The sequence below is a fragment of the Canis lupus genome, chromosome 1, assembly GCF_003254725.2.
Source record: "Canis lupus dingo isolate Sandy chromosome 1, ASM325472v2, whole genome shotgun sequence".
Lineage (NCBI taxonomy): Eukaryota > Metazoa > Chordata > Mammalia > Carnivora > Canidae > Canis > Canis lupus.
In genome coordinates, this window is record NC_064243.1 from 3190232 (window position 1) to 3211361 (window position 21130).

At 53.7% G+C, this 21130-nt stretch overlaps 1 protein-coding gene across 12 annotated transcripts in view; it reads left to right on the plus strand.

Annotated features, from left to right (window-relative positions):
• Window positions 1-21130, plus strand: part of ZNF516 (zinc finger protein 516) — a 124626-nt gene that overhangs the window by 90282 nt on the left and 13214 nt on the right. For 10 of the 12 annotated variants that reach the window (XM_049111715.1, XM_025421974.3, XM_025421978.3 and 7 more), the window contains 2 exons: window positions 7855-9312; window positions 14628-14732. In XM_049111715.1, the coding sequence (XP_048967672.1) occupies window positions 7855-9312; window positions 14628-14732 (1563 nt within the window). The remainder of the gene's footprint in view (window positions 1-7854; window positions 9313-14627; window positions 14733-21130) is intronic. The other 2 variants (XM_049111717.1, XM_049111721.1) reach the window with 1 other exon arrangement.

Sequence of the window (21130 nt, forward strand, 5' to 3'; positions counted from 1 at the left end):
CCTCGCGACTACCCATGCCCGCTTTACTTTTCATCTCTGCAAGCTCTTGAGAAATATTTACTGCATTAACTCATTTATATTCCACTTCATACTTTTCAGGGTGCTTTCCTGCGCACAGGAATCATGTACGTTAAATGGTTTGTTTTATTCACTCATTAATTCAGTGTGCATTTGTGGAACATCTACTCCCAACCAGGTGCACTAGATGCTGGCAATCAGTGTTTGAGTAACACGGGGTTTGTGTTTTTGGAGCTCAGATCCTTTTGGGGAGAGGCGGAGAGGACACACACACGTACAACACTGAGGAAGACAATGCCAGGGAAACAGAACAAGTGGTGGGAGTGGGTGTGCTGGGGGGTGTGATTTTAGGTAGGGGGTCTGGGAGATGCTCCTCAGGGAGGAAGCAGAGTCTGGTGCAGTCCTGGGGCCTCAGTGGTGGCTGTTGGCTGTGGGAGGCCCCCTGCACTCTTAGCAGACATCCTGGATTAGGTGAGAACGCCTTTCTCAAACGTTCTCTCCTTGTGGCCTAAGGAGGCATTCTGCAGACCACGGCCGTGACTTTGTTCTGTACCTTAAAGAACATCCCTGCTGTGCCTTTTGTGACCAGACACTCATCCCCGTGTTTGTCTGAAGCGGCAGGGTGTGAAAGAAACCTTGAGACACACAGAACCTGGCTAGAGCCCGGTTCCCACCACTTGTCCGTAGCTGCATTAGGGGGACAGCGTGGCACTTGGACCTGATCTGGCGTGGGCGAGCCCTTCCTCCTGGCGCCGGGCTCCCTGCCCTGGAGCCTTCGCCCCCCTCTCCCCCCGCCGTTCCGTCCCCATGACCCCCTAGGGGAGCTTTATTATCCTGTTTTCCCCGGAGCCCGTTTTTAACCTGGTGAACGCGGGCGGTGTGGCCGCCGAGAGCCTGGTTGACCCAGGGATTCCAAACCTGTTCCTGGGCCTGTGGTTCCGGCGCCTCTGGCCCCTAGCGCGCCTTCCCCTCCACTTCTCAGTCCAGCTGCTCACATTTGTGGGGACAGAGAGCAGAGAGTCCAGTGCACGCTGGGCGCCAGGTGCGTGGCTGTAGAAGTGTCCTCTCTGGTCATCAGCTGGTGCTGTGTCCGGGTCGGATTCCTTCTGGGGACAGATGGGCTGCGCGGTCACTGCCGCAGGACAGTGAGTGGCAGGAGGGGACCCTGCGCTGCTTATTTGCACAGTCACCACCCTTTTGCATTTCTGTCGGGCCTCACTGGACTTTGGCCTCATGCTCCTGTGATGTTGGTGCGTGTGGCTGTCTGGCTGTCCGCCTCCTCCCTCTGGCCTGTCCCGCGAATCCGGCTGCGGACCCAGCCCAGCACCTACCCCAGGGCCGAGGCCAAGCAGATGTGGTGACACCTGAGCACCCAGCCACCTACGGAAATCTTGCTCTGTTTCTCATCTTTCATCTTGGGGGCTGTGGGCTGCATCCCACCGCGGTCAAGTTTCCCTAGGGGTCCTGGTGGGAGATGTGTGGCCTTCAGTCCCCAGAACCTGCTGTGGGGGCTAGAGGAGGCGACTGTGAGCCATGGAGAGCAGCCAGGAGCCCTGGCAGCCGTGCCTCCAGCTCCTTTCCTGAGATGTGGGGTCGGCTCCCCCACAGGCAGCCCTTGTATCGCATGGACCCAGTGCCCTGCCTGTGGCCAGGGGTCCGTGACTCCCCCGGGTTTGTCCTGTGTCACCCCACAGCTCTCAGTCTTGGCCACGGTGTGAATCACCTCGAGGTTTTTTTTTTTTTTTTTTTTTTTAATTATTTATGATAGTCACACAGAGAGAGAGAGAGGCAGAGACACAGGCAGAGGGAGAAGCAGGCTCCATGCAGGGAGCCGGATGCGGGACTCGATCCTGGGTCTCCAGGATCACACCCTGGGCCAAAGGCAGGCGCTAAACCGCTGCGCCACCCAGGGATCCCCACCTCGAGGTTTTTGTAGGAAAGGCAGGTGGCATGGCTCCCTTCCGCCCCCGGGTCTGGGCTTGGGTGTTTCCCACCTGAATACTTCATGTTTTTCTGGATGGTTCCAGCATGCAGACAGATTGCTGCCCTGGACAAATCATTCCTTCGTTCATCCCACACCGAGTGAGCGTCAGGTTGAAGCAGTGCAACCGCCAGCCCCATTTTCTAGGTGGGAGCATCTGAGACCTCACAAGCCTTGTCCCTCTTGCTCAGTTTCCAGAAACCTCCCCCGAGGAGGCCTTCTCTGGACATGCTCCCATCCATCCCGTGCTGAGGTGGCTCAGCACCAGGGCTGGGCTCCTCCAGAGCGATGTCAGCCTGCGGAGGCTTTCCTGATCACACACGCTGGGCTTGTGGTCGTCTAGGGCCCTGGAGTCTTTTTCACAGCACAACTCTTAAGCCAGACCTTTTGCTTCTTGTGCTTTCTTTTTTTTCCTATGAGCTTTCGTGTTCTTTTCCAGCCTTTATTCCATCTTGTTGAAAACTTTCAAGTCTTTCTTCTGTTGCTGAAGCTTTTGGCTGCCTCTCCCAGTGGAGTGTCAGTCTCAGATATGATAAACTTGTCTAGTCCCACTTCTTCATCGAGGTCACTGGTAATAATGATGTCATGAGCACAGACACTATAGCATCCGTCAGAGTCCTTCACCCAGCCTCCCTTCGCCTAGTCCCCACACCATCAGGAGAGGCCAGGCCCAAACCCCACGCTATCCCCCGAATGACTGGCATGGTATGTCTCCCTACAGGGGATCGTGCCATACAGTCCACGGGCTTTTACGGTGCTGGGTGTCTTATTGCCAAACCCAGGATAAAATATTTTGAAACTCATCCTATTTTATAAACGAAAACACCAAGGCATGCAGAATTGACCTACTCTTGCTCAGTAGGTCAGTTTCAAAGTATGTTTTGATGGTGTCACCGTTCCACAAGGTGCCTCCGGTGCTGTTCCCTGGGATTCAGGTCCCGCGGGTGTGTATGGGGCAGCGCAGAGGTATTCAGAGTCATCATGCAGGTGTGCTGCAGGACCTGATGCGCCTGCCTGCCTCTGTGGCCTGTCCTCGCAGGGCAGGGCTGCGGAAACATGGGTTTATTTAGATGTGGCTGAGCTGAGTGCATGGCGTGGAGGTGAAGGCCCTGTGGTATGTGCTCCTTGCTGTGTAGCCCGCCTGGGAGCACAGCTGCACCTGCGCAGGTGCTGCTTCCCTCACAGGAACCAGGCCGTGTAGGCAGGGGCTGTGTCCTCATGGAGGATGAGTCCGCTCCTGGCACATGGCCCAGAAGGGATGGGAGGGAGCCCTGTGGCACGGGACGACCATGGGTGATGCGCTCGGGCTCCTAGAAGGCTGTGAGCAGCCGTAAAGGTGTTCGGCTGTGAAGATAAGATGTTACATGTGGACAATGGCATCTGTTTGTAGGGACCCACAGTGGGAGATATGAAGAAGTCAAACTTCTCATTTATCTGTTGAGAAAAGAAATCCTAGTGATCAAGGGCTGGAAAGAACTAGATTAAGTCCTTATGAGAGACTGTAGTACGGTTGTCAAAGGAGCCCTTGTTGGCCGTTCCTGTAAAGCCGTTTTGGGTTTGGGTAAAGACAGTTGTTTCCAAGACTCCTTAGAACTAGGGCAGTGTCACCAGCTTCTTTTTTTTTTTTTTTTTAAAGCATCTCAGCAATGGGGCTCAGACTTTGTTCCTTGTGTAATTTTAATAGCTTTGAAGTTTTACCCTTTCTTAACCTTGAAGGCAGCCCCCCTCATTTTCCTTGTCAGCTGGAAGCATGGTGAGGCCAACTTTGTATGTGGCCCTGGCAGTCGCCCGTGTCGTCATCCATGTCCTGCTCCATTGCCGCGGGGAGCCCGGCATGAGAGATGGTGGATGTGGCCGCTTATGGGTCTCCTGGCAGCCCTGCAGACTTGAGCACTGGGAGGCTGGGCAACAAGAGAAGCCGTGATGTGTATGGAGTCATGGACATCATAGTTGTCACAGAGATCAGCGAGGACCGTGATGCAGCCAAGTGCAGGGGGAGGTGGGTGCATCCCCTGCAAAGCACCTCTGAGCAGGCAGCTCAGAAACGCAGCTCACTCGGGGAGGGCGGGCAACCCACGTGGGAGTCTCTCTTAGGGGAAGGGGGAGCCCGCCGGCGGACAGGGAGTGTGCGGTGGCCTGTGTGTCCCCTGCCCTGGTGAGGACCCACCTGGCCCCGCGGCCCTGCTGCTGTCGGCGCAGTGAGGACACACTTGCCGGCTCCATGCTGTGGGTCTGTGCCTAAGGGGGGAAGAAAGGAGGCAGCTACAGCCACTCAGAAGTAAGTGCCTTAACATGGGTGTGAAAACAAAAACAGGCCGTGCAGTGAAACCCAGGTCAGTCACAGAGGTGAGAGGGGACGCAGAGGAGGGTTAAATGGAGGATTTTTTGTTACACAGGTCTCACTGCAATAAAAATAAATCAAAAAAGAAAAAGTCAACAGGGAGTAATCTTTCTTACACCAAGGAAACAAGATTACTCTTGTTTCAGGGGTAGTTGTGTGTGTGCACGTGTGTATGCATGTGAGTGTCAGGTGTTGCTGCAGGGATTTCAAACAACAAAGTTTCCACCTTCTCAAACTTCCAGGGCTGGTGGGCATCTCCAAAGGATCTGCGCACATGTGCATGTGAGTACCTGTGTGTGCACATGCAAGTGTGTGTGTATGCGTGTGCACATGCACAGTAAGCACCAGGTATCTCCAGATGTGAGGTACATGTCACGGCTGCAGAAACCTAATCAGTGCTGCACTTTGCAAACCATTCCCAGAAGGGGCCTGTTTAGAAAGAAACCAAGAAATTTAAGGCGTGTGTAGTTCACACACTATCATCTAGGCTGAGGTGAGAGCAGACCCTGGAAAAACGACTCTGTGCATGTGCAGGCAGCCGTACATGTGTGACCGTGTGTGCCTGTATGCACGCGTGGACCCGGTCACCCTGCACAAGAATGGTGCGCTGCAGCTGGATGTGCTGGCTCTGGCTTCCTGCAGGGGTGCTGAGGGCTGTGCCGCTCGGAGCCGGTGTCTTTCTCAGCCTCGTGGTCGAGGTTACCCGCAGCCGTTGATGGGCAGGATGTGGAATCCACACTGTGGCCGTCCTGCCCTTCATTGAAGCCTAAGAAAGTCCGTGGTGTGGGCTGCCCCGAGACAGGTGTGGCTCATGGAGCAGTGGGTGGGGAAGTGTGGGTGCCCCATGGGCCGGGCAGGTGTGGCCCATGGGAGGTCTACCCCGTGGGTGACTTGGCCTTGTGAACAAAGTCAGAGATGGCATTCAGGAACCCGGGGGCAGGGGCCTGTGGTGGGTGCACCGAAGCCCGGCAGCCACAAGTGACCTTGCTGGTTCATGGGGTGTGCCAGGGTGCCAGCCTGCGGTGGTGACCTGGGGTTCATCAGACCTGGAGCCAGGGAACCTCACAATGGAAAGGGCTCCAGGTCCAGCGGGGGTTGAGGGGGGACGGGGAAGAGCCACAGACGGCTTCTGGTTTGAAGAAGCACCTGGTTGCTCAGCTGCCCACCTTCCCTCCGTGGACGTCTGATCATCGGCGTCCCCGTTCTGAACTGCCCTCCAGGAGTTAGAGGCCATTGGGAAGGACCAGGTTCCTTTTTTCACGACTGGTTTCCTGTGACAACAGCTTTGCTCCACCCCCACCAGTGGCTCCATGGACCCCGTGTGGTATCCCGTGCTTCTTGTGTTTTAGTGTCTTGGTCAGAGGCCCTGGAAGTTCTGTCGTGATGTATATAATCCTTTCTGGGAGTATAAAACGTGGGGACTTGGGCAGGTGTGCTCTGAAACCCTCACAGATGTGCAGTGTTGGGTTACGCTGGCCTCCCTTTCAACTCAGGAATTTGACTCAGTCTCTGGTGTGTGTTTTCATAAATCTGTGTTCTTATAAAACAGGAGACACGAGGGCCCCCAGCCCCCGGCATTTCTCTCTTTGAAAATGTAAAAGTGACTTTGACATTGCGAGCATCGGTCACAATGAGCGAAGGCCATGAGGTTTCTGTAGGTTTAATTCCAGGTTAAGTGGAGAGTCCCAGGGCCGCACCAGCCACCTTCCGAGGAGCAGGGTGTGATCCTCAGGACAGGTGGGCACTCCCGAAGCGGCTTACCTGTTAGCATCCCAGAGCCAACAGGAGCCTGAGTGCTCATCCCTCCTGTGTCTTATCTCCTCATCCCTCTGCTCATCACTACCTGCTGCTCATGTTTTACGTGGACAGAATCCTTTAAAATTGCTGAGGGTGGTTTGCTAACTACCTCTGCATTGAAACTGCGCATTTGTTACTGTGCTCATCCTGACCTGTGTCAAAGTGCGTTCTCTGAAGGACGCCTTCATGCTGCCATGAAGATCCTTCAGCATACATTTTAAAAAAAATACCAATTTGATGGGATTCCTGAGTCTTAACTCCAAAAAATATACTTAGAAAATGTTTAAAGAACCTTTTTTTTTTTTTGTAAATAGATACATATGTTCTACTGCAAATGTTTAAGTCTCTAAATACTCTTACATTAAGACCATCAAGGGGCACCTGGGAGCTCAGTGGTTTAGTGCCTGCCTTCAGCCCAGGGAATGATCCCAGGGTCCTGGGATCGAGTCCCATGTCGGGCTCCCTGCATGGAGCCTGCTTCTCCTGTCTGTGTCTCTGCTTCTCTCTCTCTGTGTCTCTCATGAATAAATAAATAAAATCTTTAAAAAATAATAAAAAAATACCATGAATATTGGGCCTCGCTGTAAGTAGGCACCTGACATTTTAACCCACCCATTCCAGAGGTGACAGGGTTTTATCTAAGGAGATAAAATATGCCCAGTGGCGTGTCCATGATGAAGAACTCGTGTTCTGTAGTCGGGAAAGTTTTAAGCTATCCAGAAGCATATGCACACCTTCCAGGCGTTGATCTCATAACACCCGAAGTCATCAGACCCCAAATGTCAAATGGGGTTTTTCCCATGTTGTCTTGAATCCCTTTGGGGTGTGGTGGGGTCCAGCACGATGGTGTGAAGGGCATGGAGCCCTGCTTCCACCTGGTGCCGATGCCCACCTGCAGCCTGGTTGAGGAGGAGGTGGGCCTCCTCGTGGCAAGGCATCCAGGTGCACCAGGCTATGTGTCTTGCATGAACACTGCAGGTGGAAACTGCAGGCACAGAGAGTCCAGGGTCCCTGACCTGGGCATGCTCTTTCTCTTGGGCATCCCTCCTGGGAGGAGAGGGGAGGAGTAGCTTCACTTAGCCTTCCTGCTCAGGCCTCTGAAGGAAAACTTCGGGTATCACGGTTTTGGACTTTAAGGGAGAGAGTCACGGGGGCCCTTTCTGGATCTGTCTACAGTCAACCCGTAGCCCAGAAACTCCTGAGGCAGCCACGGGATCCCCTGGGCAGAAGAAGCTGTTTTGGGGCCCAGCCTCTGTGTGACCATGGGCTGCACATCAACCTCTCTGGGTTTTCTTGCCTTAAGTCCACGGGATCCCTAACCATGACTACATTTAGGGAATTGTCTGAATGTCACAGTGGGGGCAGAGGGGGCCCTGTGCTGTTATAGAGCAGGTGTTTCTTGGTTCTTGAGGTAACTAGTTAGCCTCTGTTAACTAGTAGCTGTGTCATTATAGGCAACTAGATTTTATATTTCCTGACAGTCTGCTGAGTTACTTAATCTTCTGAAAAAAAAAAAGAAGCCCCACCCCAAATACCATCCTTTTGCCCTTAAATCTGGTCAGCTCTTGACAGTGCTTTGGGGAGTGGCCACATTGTGTCCCCGAGGACCAGTGCGCCCTCTGTGCGGGGGCCACAAGACCTCTGGATGTGCTGCTCTGTGTCTCCTTCTGTTCTGACAAGAAATGGTAACTTCACGTTTTACATTTTGATCCTCCAGGGGGAAAGCCACACCGCTTCTGCTTTTCTGAAGAAGTAGCACCGACTGTGCTCTCCAATGGAGACCAGAGCCATGCGCCTGGAAATAACGCGCCGGAAACAGACACTGGTGAGCCCAGAGCCGGGAATGCATCGTCATTGTCCACCCTTGAAAACAGGAGCAGGGATGCTTCCAAGAGATCCGAGCAGCCCAGGTTTTCTGTGGACTTGAAGACGACAGGGTTTCACCTGAAGCAGGAGGTCTCCGTCTCGAGGGATGCTGCAAACTTCCCTTTGCATTTGGGTCAGACTTTTCCAGAAGGAGCCAATCTGCAGCTCTTGTCTGAGAGCCCAGCCAACCACCTGAAGGAGAAGCTGTCCGACCTGCTCATGAAGGGACACACAGGCGGTGGAAGAAAGGGGCCGGCCCCAGACTTGATCCCGCTGGACCTCAGCGAGAGGTCAAGTCGGGATGACCCCAGCCGTAAGGAACTGGCCTCGTCGCTGCAAGCCGCGCTGGCTGTTCACCCGTGTCCTTACTGCAATCACAAGACCTACTACCCCGAGGTCCTGTGGATGCACAAGCGCGTCTGGCACAGGGTCAGCTGCAACTCCATGGCCCCCCAGTGGATTCAGCCCAATGGTTACAAAAGCATCAGAAACAACTTGGTCTTCCTAGCCCGGAGTGGACGCACGGGCCCCCCACCTGCTCTGGGGGGCAAGGAGTGCCAGCCTCTGCCCATCGCTCGGTTCACCCGCACCCAGGTGCCGGGAGGGGCTCCAGGGCCCAAAAGCAGTTCCTCGCCGCTGGGTGTGACCACAAAAGCCGCTAGCATGCCTAAGAGCAAGGAGAGCCACCCCGGGGGCCCCTGCGCACTTTGGGTGGCCAGCCCTGAGGGGCACCGGCAGGCCAAGCCTGGCCATGGCCCCGAGCAGCACGGAGCCCCTGCGCAGCCGCCCCTGCCCAAGCCCAGGCAGGAGGCCAGCCCTAGACCCGGGCCCACGGGGGGCAGCGGCTTCAGCCGGAGTGCCACCCCCACACCCTCTGTTATTGCTCGGGCGGGCAGCCAGCCCCCGGCTGGTGGGAGGCCGGGGGACAAGTACATCATCCCTCCCGCGGGGGCCAGCCTCGGCCCCCCAAATAAGCACAGTGCCCCGGACCCCCTGAAAGCCAAATTCAGCCCTCAGCCTCAGGGTCAGCCACACGTGAAAGGTGATGGGGGCCCTTCTCTACCTCCCCGCGAGCCCCCCTCCAAGGCCGGCCAGGAGCTGCGGCCACCGGCCAGTGGTGGGGCGGGCCCCAGGGGGAACGCAGCCTTGCCTGGCCCGCCCGCCCTGCACGCCAGCAAGCAGGAGCCCATGTCTGACGGCCACGAGAAGCGCCTGGACATCCTCAATATTTTTAAGACGTACATTCCAAAGGACTTTGCTTCTCTGTACCAGAGCTGGGGTGCCAATGGTCCTGCACTAGAGCACAGAGGTAAGACGAGCGGGCCCCCTCCCTGCCTGCCTGCGGGAGCGCTGTCACCATGATCCTCATCCGGTCCTCAGGCCTCATAGACGAGCCCCTCCTTAGGAGGTTGGGATGCTGCCTGTTGGCGGGTATCTAAAACAGGACAGAGAGGAAGGAGCACGTGCACCCCTCTCCTGCCCCTGCTGCTCTGCCTGCTAGGGTGCAGATGCCTGGTGCCGTGACCATTAACCTGACGGTCCCTGTAGGGCTTCCCTCCTGGTTATGTTCACTTGGAAATGCTGCAGGTTGACAGCAGCAGGCAGCCTTGATGTCCTTTGTCGTTTAATTTTTATTTTTATTTTTTAAGTGAGCTCTGTGCACAACATGGGGCTTAAACTCATGACCCTGAGATCAAGAGTCCTGTGCTCCACCGACTGAGCCAGGCCACTTCACTGGCATCAGGGAGCAAAGCCCTCCAGTACAAATGTACCATACAAAGTTTAGGGGACAACTGAGCTAAAATTCCAGAAAAGATACACATTTAGTGGCCTTTTTCCTTTCCTGCCAGTGTCTAAGTATTGACCTCTCACTTAACAGAGCGCTGGGAAATCTAAGGATTTGCTATTAAAAACTGAAAAGCAGGTCCGCAGAAACCCCTATGAGCTCATCAGGCACCGTCATTAAAATAGGTCACCATCAAAAATGGCCTGAGAGCCTCAAATTCCAGGAAGCTGGAAGGACTTTTGGGGAATGTGGCTCAGGCTTTGGTGGAAGCTGGGTGACCAGTGAGGTATCCCAAATCTGTGTGGGATGCACGGGTGGCCTGGGTGCCTGGCACAGAAAGGCGGGTCTCTCACAAAGTTCCAGGTTTTCTCCAGGGACTTCGGAACCTGCCCGGATCCCCACGTGCACTGGAGCCGTCCTGGCTCCGTTAGCCATGCCTCTGGCTCAAGAAGAAAGCGAAGGTGTTTATCAACTAGGAGAACACTCGGAGGTTCCTCAGCCTTAGAGGTTTGCCCGCAGGGCCTTTGTTCGAGACTGGTGTCTGTTCCTGGTTGCTCAGAGCCAGCACTTCCTGTGAGCTTTCTGGAACAAAGCTAAAGGCCTGGAGGCCCAGAGATCATTGAGACATGGTGTTTGCTGAGAAGCTTGTAGGCACAGCGAGCACCCTTGTGTCTAAGAGTGTGGTCCCTTCAGGCAGAGGGGCTCCGTGCGTGGGCGTAGCCAGGCACGCGCCCCTTAGCAGGTGGCATGGCACGGCTGCCATGTGGCTTAGAGTTTCCACATTTTCAGATTTCAGTTAAATTAAGTGAGCTTTTCATAGTCTGGGGGTGTTTTCCAATCGTGCAAATTATTTGCTATGAAATGAGATAATGTATCTATTGAACTTCAGACCTGATGGCAACCTCATCCCTTTAGGCTTGGGTTTTCTTGGATCTGAAAGCTGAGACGATGTAGGCACCCGAAGGTGGGCAAGTTTCAGTGAATACCTGTGTTTCTGGCAACTGGACCCTCTGCCTGGTCCTTCCTGGTGACTGCGGCCCCCAGCACCCTGAGCTCTAGGCTCGCGCCACGGTGTCAATGACTTCCATTTAGTGCCCAGACTTGTGACATGTCATGCAGATGTGCACCTGTCAGTTGACGCCCAGTGAGTGCATTCCTGCTTCTGTAAAGGCCCTTTGTGCTGCTTGTGGGTCTGTGTTGCTCCCTCCTCAAAAAAAAAAAAAAAAAAAAAAAAAAAGTGAATTTAAAGGTAAGGTTTGGAGAGTTTCAGATGACAGATTTGAAGTACATGGTAGCCTGAAATGTCTTTCTCATTCTTTAAAAATTTTTAAATAACTGGTTCACAGGGTTTTATGGGTTTGTTTGTTTTAAGAGAGGTTACATAGTCATCTTTTGCATGTGAAAGATGCGAAGTTGTTCATAATGCAGGTGTGCTCCTCTAGGGTTATTTGCTCTTCCAGCAGGCGCACCGAAATACAGCAAGGTGTGAGTCAGCAGTTGAGGGTGTTTACGTTCATGCTGCCTTGGGTTTCTAAAGGGGAGTGTTCTGAAGTTTTTGGCTGTAATATACTAATCAGTGTGTTTTTAGAACTGTGGCTTCCCGGGTTTAGGGAAGAAAGGAGATCGGTTCGTCTGGACTGGTGTCTGAGTGGGGGGCTGTGCAGCTTGATGGGATGCCCCGGGGAGGGAGTGGTGCTCCCCTGTGCAGCCCTTCCTTCTGAGGCTCCCCCAGGGCTACAGTCTCGACTTTGGGGCCAGGCCTGCACTCCTGGAGGAAGTCCTACTGACTCTCCATCACCCTAGTGGGTCTGCCCCCTTCTCAGGTGTCCCACCTGTAGCGGCTCCTCTAGGGCCTTGGCCGGTGCCTTTCTCCTGTTTGAATGTTTATGTGTGGCTCTCAAAGTGCTGTAGGGGAAGGAAATCTGAGGGGTGGACAGAGAATGTTTCCTGTTATGGAGGCTCTGTTCCCCTTACTGCAGCCTGGGAAGTGTGGACGGCTCCCCCAAATCACACTATTGACGCATTACTGAATATGCCAGGGACTCAGATTTTTAAGGTTTTTGCCTCCCACTTGGCAGCTGTGGGCCTGTTCCATGTGGACTGGGCCTGTTCCATTGGTTTGTGCGTCGCAAATCTAGAAAGTTCAGTGCATCTCTATTCAAAGCCGTCTCGTTGGCCTGTCTGACCCTACAAGTCTGTCCATACGACTCATTCTGTGGTCTGAGGCATTTGCCACATGCTCGATCTGCAGAAGAGGTCCCAGCTCCTTGTGGAGGCCTCCGGGTGAGCACATGTCCAGCGTCACTGTGTAGTGGGAGAGGCAGACACACACGGGAGAAAATCTTCCAAGTAGAGCCATCGTCCGTGTATCCGCGAAGTGTTTGTGAGTGGCTGTGCAACTCTGATTTCTCAGTGCCTGCCTCTTGTTGGCACGGCAAGCACTGCCGTCGGGAGGTGCCTCTGAGACATCGGGTCCTCTTGGAAGTCAAGGAGGATGCGTCTCGGAGGCCTTACCCTGCCTGTCCGTGGACGGGGTGATGTTTGTGCAGAGGGCCTGGCAGAAGAGGCAGGGTGATCCAAGGGATGACCATCGTCGCGTCCTGGGGGGAATCAGGCTACAGCCATTGAAGTCAGAGACGCGCTGCTTTCCTGTGACCGTTCCGCAGCATGGCCTTCAGGTCAGGTTCGCAAACATTGATCAGTGTAGGAGAGGTTTTTTGTTGGGATAGTAATAAAATGATACACAATCTGCGTTTCATACTTTGTGGTCAACCAATGTGGGATGATAATATGGATTTTAGAACAAAAACTTGAGGATAATAGAGCGAGGTTATTCTTTTTATTTTTTTTAACAGATTTTATTTATTCATGAGTGACACAGAGACAGGCACAGACACGGGCAGAGGGAGAAGCAGGCTCCATGCAGGGAGCCTGATGTGGGACTCAATCCCGGGACTCCAGGATCACACCCTGGGCCGAAGGCAGATGCTCAACTGCTGAGCCACCCAGGCATCCCTAGAGGGAGATGATTCTAGATAGAATAAGACCTCAGGACCCTGTTACTGGGGCTCAAAATCTTCTACCAAGGACATGTTGCTGTGAGGATGGTGGAGGTCTGTGCGTCCTTCGTTTGGCTCTGGGCAGAGTCCCAACACAGCGTGTCCAGGCTCCTCCTCCTTCTTGCAGACGGGCACGTGTGTGGCAGCCTAAGCGGGTTGAGCTAATCCTCCTTTCTCACACACCCCAAGTTTCTGGGTCACAGTGTTAGAGCTGTTGCTCACCAGACAGTCTTCGATTCAGATGAAGTTTATGACCTTTTTGATGAGCTCAGAATTGTGGAGTAGCTTGGGCGCAGTATTATTGACCACTAAGGGCAAAGGGGTCTTTTAAGACTTAAAAGCGAAAAGAAGACGATAAGGCAAAGTGCACTGTAGGGCCGTGTGTAGGCGCGCGCACACCGACGCATCCTTGATGCAGGGAAGTGTGGTCAGCCAAGCAGAAGAGCTGCAGCCTGGGTAGGAAATAGGCTGCTGAAGGGTCATGTCCAAGAAAGTACTGTGATGACTTAGCGTGTGAAGACGAAGATGGTGGGAGAAGAATCCATGGGTCTGGAGGGATTGGCCAGTGAACGTTCTCGTAGGATGATGCACCTCAGTCATGCTGCTAAGGGGTAGGGTTGGGCAGCAGAATCGCCTTAGAAGTTGAGCTCTTTGCGGATCAAATGCCGGGCGAGGAGAGAGCTAGTCCTAGAAGATGTTCGAGTGCCGTTGGTGAAGCTTCCACGTCAGGAAGGTGTGCTCAGGACCGGGTGTGTGCGGATGTCTGGATGCAGGCCTGTGGTCCCCGTAGTGCTTGGGGTCAAACACGGCGGCCACCCCGGGCACCAAGGATACTGGCCAGTGATGCTTCCCTGTGTGAGGGCCGGCGAGGCCTGTGTACCGTGGTCCCTGTGCTGTTGCGTTGGTGACTGTGGTGTGAGTGCGGGTTAAAGTGTTCTGGTCCCCTAATGAGGCAGTGGGAGGTGGAGGACGCTGTGGGCAAGCTCTGCAGGGTCTCCAAGGCCCATGTCCACGACTCGCCCGGTGAGAAACCCCACACGGGTGGCCTGACAGCGCCTGCACGTTTGGGTTCTGATGTCTGCACATCGTCTGCGGCCTAACAGCAATTTCGTATGATGCTGTCAGCGCGCTCTGAGTTGGGGCGAGAATTTGGTTTCAGCTGATTTGACAGAGATCATTTGTCATCCTTTCCATTTGCCTTTCACATTTTTGACACTCAGGTGTTAGGGACAGACGCGCTTGGTGCAGTGAGCATCGTTTATTTCTATAGCTGTTGCTCAAGGCAGAACTTTTCCCAGTTGGGGTTTTTGTGTTCCCATCGAGTGAGAATGGGGCTGGCGGGAAGCCCCCGGGGAGCTCCCCGTAGGCGGACCCGTGAGGGCCGTGTGCACCCCGTCCTCGCAGAAGGGACTTACACCCGGCCCGATTCCCGGGGGTCCTGGCTGTGCCCCAGAGGGCGCAGGCACACAGGTAAGGGGCCAGGTGGGCGGTCGGTGCGGGGGGCCCGGCGCGGTGGAGACAGGTGAGCAGGAGGCCGCCTCCCCGTGCCCGCACATGGCTGTCCCTGCGGCGCCACCCTGACCCGCCGGCGGTGGATGGCGGGAGGGCGTCCTGGTGCCCTGAGGCCCCGCACTCCACGGGCCGCCGTGCCTCATGCCGCGCCGGCCACGCCTCAGGCCCTCAGGCGCCCCCGTCACCGTTAGACGGACTAATGGTGTTTTCCTCTCCCCCTCCCCTGCCGCCGCCCCTCCTGCGCCACCCATGGCCACCACCGCCCAGGGATGCTCCGGACGCAGGCCCGCCAAGGAGACTTCGTGTGCGTGGAGTGTGGGAAGCGCTTCCACCAGCCCAGCCACCTCAGGGCGCACACGCAGGCGCACACAGGTACCTGCCCGCCGCTGGGCCTGGGCCTCCGCGGACCCGGGAGGGCACTGGGGGCGGAGCCGCCGCTGCCGTGGTGCTGTCCCCAGCCACTGGCCCGAGGCGGGCGGCCTTCTCCCCGACCCCGCGCCCGCTTGTCCCATCGGCCCCCCAGTCGGTCTTCCTTTGGCATCGGGGTGCCCTGTGCTTTAATTGGACATTAGCCTGTTTGCAGATGTCCCACTTTAATCAGAGAGTCGAGTCCTGGGTGGTGACTATGCTGATGACACCTGCTGCCCCCAGCAGCACGGGAGTCGCCGTGGCCCTGTCATCCCAACATGCAGCTCAGGGTCCCTGCCCGCTGGCGTGGGCAGTCACGGCACCGGGTCCCTGAGCCCCTTGTGCTGGTCTGGGGTGGTGGCACAAGCCCTTGGCCTGTCCGCATGAGCTGGCCCGTCACTGCCCAGGCAAGAGACGCACACTGGGACCCCCACCCCGGGAGGAGGGGGCTGGAGGGCTTGGGGTCGGAAGCCCGTGTGACGTGAGCTGACTGAGGCCAAGGGGTAAGTAGTGCAGGAGGAGGGCCCGTGTGCCGGCGCCGATGATGAATGTCGTCACAAGGGCGAGGTCTGCGTGGGCGAGTGCGCCCCGGCTCTCAGTCTCTGACACTGAGTGTCCAAGGAAGTGGGTGTTTCCGGCCACAGGCTGGGCGCCGGTATGTGTCTGCTGCCCGTGCTTTCTGTTGATGGCCTCGCCTCCCATGGCGGCGCGTCATCACTGGCACACTCCTGCTAATGCGCCCCTTGTGCCCACGGTGGCGTGTGAGTCTCAGGACCTCCGAGGTGCTGGAGACCACGCCGCCTCCGCAGAGGGCCCCGGGCCAGTAGGTCTTCGATTCATCAGCTGTTGGGGTTTCTCGTGGCATCTGGGAAGAGGCGTGTGTGAGGCCCGCGTCACCAGGGCACCGACGGGCTTGTACCACAAGCGTGAATACCTGTGCGTTGCTTTGGTGCCGAACCTGGCCCTTGGGGACCACCCTGGACCCTTGCCAGACACTGTTGGCCATTGTGGCCACGAGTTACAAGGACACAGCAGGTCCTCACAGCCACCTTGGGTCCTGTGGGGGGTGAGGCTTTGCCACACTAGACGGCCCTACCTTTCTCCCCACGAGGTTTCTGTGCCAGTTTGTTCCAGAGCACTCTGCCGTCTTCTTCCTTCAGCGTGGCGCTTTTGTATTTCCCATGAGAAGTGCCCTGCTAGCGGCCAGGGCGCCGTGGCCACATCCCCTCCTTGATCTGCTTCCTGCCAGCACAGCCACCGTGCACAAGTACCCGTGTGCACACACCCCTGATGTGCGTGTTACCCCCGTACACTTGCAGCTCGGCGTCCGCAAGATGTGCCCGTGCTTGGGCACGCGCTGCTGGAAGACTCAACTTGTGCCCCCCAGGAACTGGGTGCACATATCCTCGTGGCCACCTCACAGGTTGTCCCGGGCTACGAGCCCCCCGCCTTGGTCCCCTCACAGAATGTCACTGCGCCCTCTCCTGCTACCTGCATCCTCTGAGGACCTTCTCACTTCTAACAGGCCTCCGAGTCCACACACGGTCCCCCTTGTCAGGGCAGAGGTGTTTCTGTGCTGCCAGACAGGCATCCAGGCCCTGTCTCGGGGTCAGACCAAGCTCGCGCACATCCTGTCCCGACAGACGTGACCATCTGGGGGACTCTGGGCTGTTGAGGATGGCGATAGTGATGGAGGCGCCCCGGGAACCGCTAGAGCGTTCCTGGTCTGGAAGGTTAGCAGTGATGCAACCGGTAAGGCCGGGCCGCTCCCAGGTACAGGTGGACCTTGGAATGGCCGTGTCCACATCGGGGCCTCTGTTCTTGTTTTATTGCAGTTTTAGAATTCCCGTTTGTTGCTAAAAAGCCTTTTCTTCATATGAACTCGATTCAATGCCCTGTTGTGTGTTACGGTTTTTCAGTCCTGATTGTCCACATTTGAGATGGTGACCCTTGCTAGTAATTTTGTCCGTTGTTACAATTGCCTTTTTTTTTAAATAAAGATTTTATTTATTCATCTATTTATTTACTTATTTGTTTATTTATTTATTTGAGAGAAAGTGTGCACAAATGAGGGAAGGGCAGAGGCAGAGGGAGAAGCAGGCCCCCTGCTAGTAGGGATGCGGGATGTGGGAAGCCCGATGCGGGACTCAGTCCCAGAACCCCAAGTTCACAACCTGAGCCAAAGGCAGACGCTCAACCGCTGAGCCCCACAGGCGTCCCACAGTACTGTTACCGATGAATCATTGAATGTTCTGATTCTCCACGAAAATTCCATTTCTTTAGCTTAAACCTTCAGAATTCTCAAAGAGGTGTGTCTGTTGAGACGACTGGAAACCATATCAGTCACAGGTAGAGGTTTACATCTTGGTATTTCCCTCATCCTATAGTTCTCAATGTTTAAAAAAAAAAAAAAAAACCCACAGCTGCTGTGTTAGGTTTAGGGTACCACAGATCCAGGGAGCTATTCTGTGGTTACTTGTCCAGAGCAGGACTCATGCTACTTACCAGCCATGTTCTGTCTCATGTGTGGCATGCTTTCCTAATATTAAATAATGGAATATGTAAGTCAGATTCCTTTCTTGACAGCTTGAGAAGCTGTGCATTGTGGGCTTTTTTTTTTTGTGATCATATAACATCTTGTATTCATGCAGAAATCATTTGATGTTACACTTAAAGTTAATGGACTTTTACAAATATTCATAATTGATGCAAATTCAGTTTTAAAATCATTTACTCACCCATTAACGATATTTATTGAGCACCTACCACGTGCCAGGCTCCGTAATACTAGGGAGACAACCAGAATATTGGGGACACACGGCAAATACTTTTCCTGCTCTGTTGTGTGTTCAGGGCTGGGGGGCGGTTTAGACAAGGAAACAGGGCAAAGCAGCACAGCAGCAATGGTGCAGGTGAGGGTCCTGGACCTGGACTTGGGCATTTGGAAGACCATGTGGGGGCAAGGGTGGTGTTGCCCTTGGGAGCCTGCCCAAGGGTGGAACAGCACATTCCCTTGGAAGAGCCACACCGAGTTCAGCGGTGCTGGAGGATGGAAGCTTCTTAAGGGCAGTGGAGAGCCCTGAGCCGGGGGGTAGCATGATCAGTGTTGTGTCCTTAGAGGGGGTGTCAGGGTTCAGATGGGTTACGGCATCCACACAGGTGGCTGAGCACCACTTTGGTGGTGCATGGGGTCGTCTGCATGGGACACGGGGGCCCAAGTTAGGGTGGAACTGGGCATGCAGGTGTTTGGGCACAGGAGCTGAGATATGGGGGAAGGAAGGGAAAGGGGTGGAGGTGACCCCGATTCTGGCTGCAGGTACCAGCTCACGTGAGGAGTCTGGCCCCTAGCATGGAACTTGGAGGAGGTGCAGGAGGAAACCCGGGTCATGGGCGCACGTGAGCCTGGGTTGGGGTGCTTCCTGGGGATCCATCTCAGAATGTCCAACAGGAACGCGAATATGTGGGTTTGAAGTGGAGGAGGATGAGGGGATCCTGGTGGTGGTGGCGATGTGTGTGGCTTCCAGCGTTAAAACTCTGTCACGAGGAATGAATTCTGTGTTCAGAGACCTAGATGATACAAACTGATACAAACTGTTGAGATCTTGGGCTTCTGAGTGGAAAGCTCTAAATCTGAGCCACCCCAGGCGTGTGACTCCACGCAGTTCCTGCATCTATAAAGTGACTGCGACAGTGACAGCGACAGCAGCGCTCGGCACCCTTTCTGGACCAGTAACACGGAAGCACCAGCTGAGCACTGGCAGCCGCGGTTACCCCGGGCCCAGCCCCTGCCCTCCGTGACCAGAGGAGCCTTGGTGCAGCGTCTACACGGCGCGTGCTTGTGGGCAAGGGGAATAGGGTTCATGCTGCCGTGCAGGTGCCGGTGGGCAGGATGCTGACTCACGAACGGGGCTAAGAAACCAACATTCAGGGCCATTGCCCTTCCTCTGGGTCTCCGGGCTTTGCCAGAACCCAGCAGCATGCTTCCGGAGGCTCTTCTTCTGTCTTGTTTCGTTTTACAGACTAGTTGTTCCATGAAGGGCGGAGGTATGGCTTGAGAACAGTGTTCTCACCCAGACGTCGGGCCCTAGGGGGCTGCCCTGTGCTCCCCAGGGTAGGCAGGCATCATTGTACACTTGCTGCCGTCTGGCCAGCGGCCCTACTCTGCCGTCTTACAGCAGGATGTTCAGTGTTGGCTGATTCTGACAAATCATCATATACTGCGTATCTGCGTGAAAGTCCGTCAGGCACGAGGTCCGGGTCCACGTGTCAGAATTGATCTGATTCCATTACGTCAGAATGAATGAACACTTTGAGATGTGAATTAATGTTCTTTTGATGTGGTTTCGGGAGCAGTGCCCCTTTACATACCCTGGTCAGCAGGCATTCCTCCGTAGGTGGAGTGGAGACAATCTCCGAGCCCCTAGACGTTGCGTTGTGGATTCAATAATAGGACATCCAGACCGAGGCTCAGGGTCACAGTGCCTGCTCCCCAGGCATTCACGGTACCTCCTGTACCGTGCTGGGGTGCTGGAGGTGAGGAACCAACCTCCTGAGTGGGGCACGACCTGGCTGTGGGCTAATTGTCCCTAACCTCAGGAATACAGGGCCCAGTGTTTGTGCTTCTAGTAATATACATTGAATTCCGATCATGAGGGTGCTAATATTTGGAGCAAACTTCTAAATGAGAGAAGGGCTTCATACATATTGTCATTTTCAAGGTGCTTTTTCATAGATTTAGCATGACTGAGTAAATGTTTAATTTCTAGTAATCACCAATATTCATCATTAGGAAGAACGTGTTTTGAAAATAATAGGCTGAAATATTGGTATCATGTCATATGGATGTTGGGGGTGAGGGGAACAAACCTAGGAGGCTTCTTTCGGTGTGTATCGTGAAGAAATTGTCTTTTTCTGTTATGTTGTTAAACATTAGAAATTAAAATATTTAGCACCAAGAAAAATAGCCCTCTCTCCCTGCAAATCCCCCGTCCCCCCTGGTTTTTGGATTTAAAAGACCAGACTGACTTTTGCTGGAATAATGAAGTCTGGTGTTTTCAGTTTGTTTGGATTCCTTGCCAAAATTTAAAGGCAAGGCTATGATTAATAGTTTATTTCTTATTATTCTAAATATTATTTAAAAATAGTTAAGCTCAGAGAAATAATCCTATTAATCAAAATAAGAAGAAATGAGAAAATAAATGGGACGCTAATCTATCTCGTGTTTAGCCATGGGTATTATAATGCAGATGATGGAGAAGGCATGTAGCAGTTGTACCTGAATGCACGTACGGTCTGGTTTCCCATCACTTTCACATTCTTGGCGTCAGAGATCAAATTCAAAATCCAGCTCGTGTCTAAGCAGCTTTTGTAATCATAAAACCAAGCAAACACTTAAAAACACTTTATCCATTTTTCTCTTAAGTTCAACAAAACTATGAAAAGTTGTGGATGTGATGAGTGATTTGTCTAAAGTGATACGTGTGTCAGATGTGTGAAGACTGAGGGGTTTCGTGTGTATCCTGGGAGGGTCCAGGCTTTTTTCATGTTTATGTCATCGACCCCCAACGCATGAGTACATATACATCCCCTTAACCTTTTAAAGATGAAAAGAGTAGGCCTCATAAAGTTCCAGAAGTCAGTATCCATCCCTAGAACATTGAAATGCATTAAAGAAAGATATTTGTTTCCTTCCGCATTAGCTGAAAAGCCCACAGTTCACACGGCAGCAAAAAAGAAAGTCAAATTTTCTAAAAACATGTTTCTCATTTTCTGAGTACCCTGTCTCATAGGACTGAGAAAGCAACCTGCATGTGTCAAGATACTATGTGTGCACTTAATTTAAGTATTTCTGTGACTCCTTTCTTCTGTAGCTGTATTTCTTCTTTGCCTGATTTCTTGGATGAATTTCTTTCATTTCCTAAAAGGCCTGTAGGACAGCTGTATGGAGTAATAATAAACTGTTGGTCCCAGTGAATCAGTAAGTGAAAATGACTTCCTTAAAAAAAAAAAAATGAGATGCTATTTGAACACATCCCTTCAGTTTTAAAGCAAAAAATAGACCTCTCTGTGTCTAGATTTATGGACTGACTTTAACAACCCAGTTATTAGGGTTTTCCAGATTACACAGTCCTTCGAAAATAAACATTTTTTTTTTAAACTTTCTGACCTTTGCAATTTAAAACTTCTGTCCTTTATGGAGGTGGGCTCCTCCCCCTGTTACTGCTCTAATGGCGTGTTTTCATTGGCCTCGTGCAGGAGTGTGTACGGTGGTCCCACGGAAGAGAAGTCCAGGCAGCTGTTGGGGGGGGCGCGCAGTCCCTCTTGTATGGAATGCACACTGCTGGGGATCGCCAGCAAGTCTG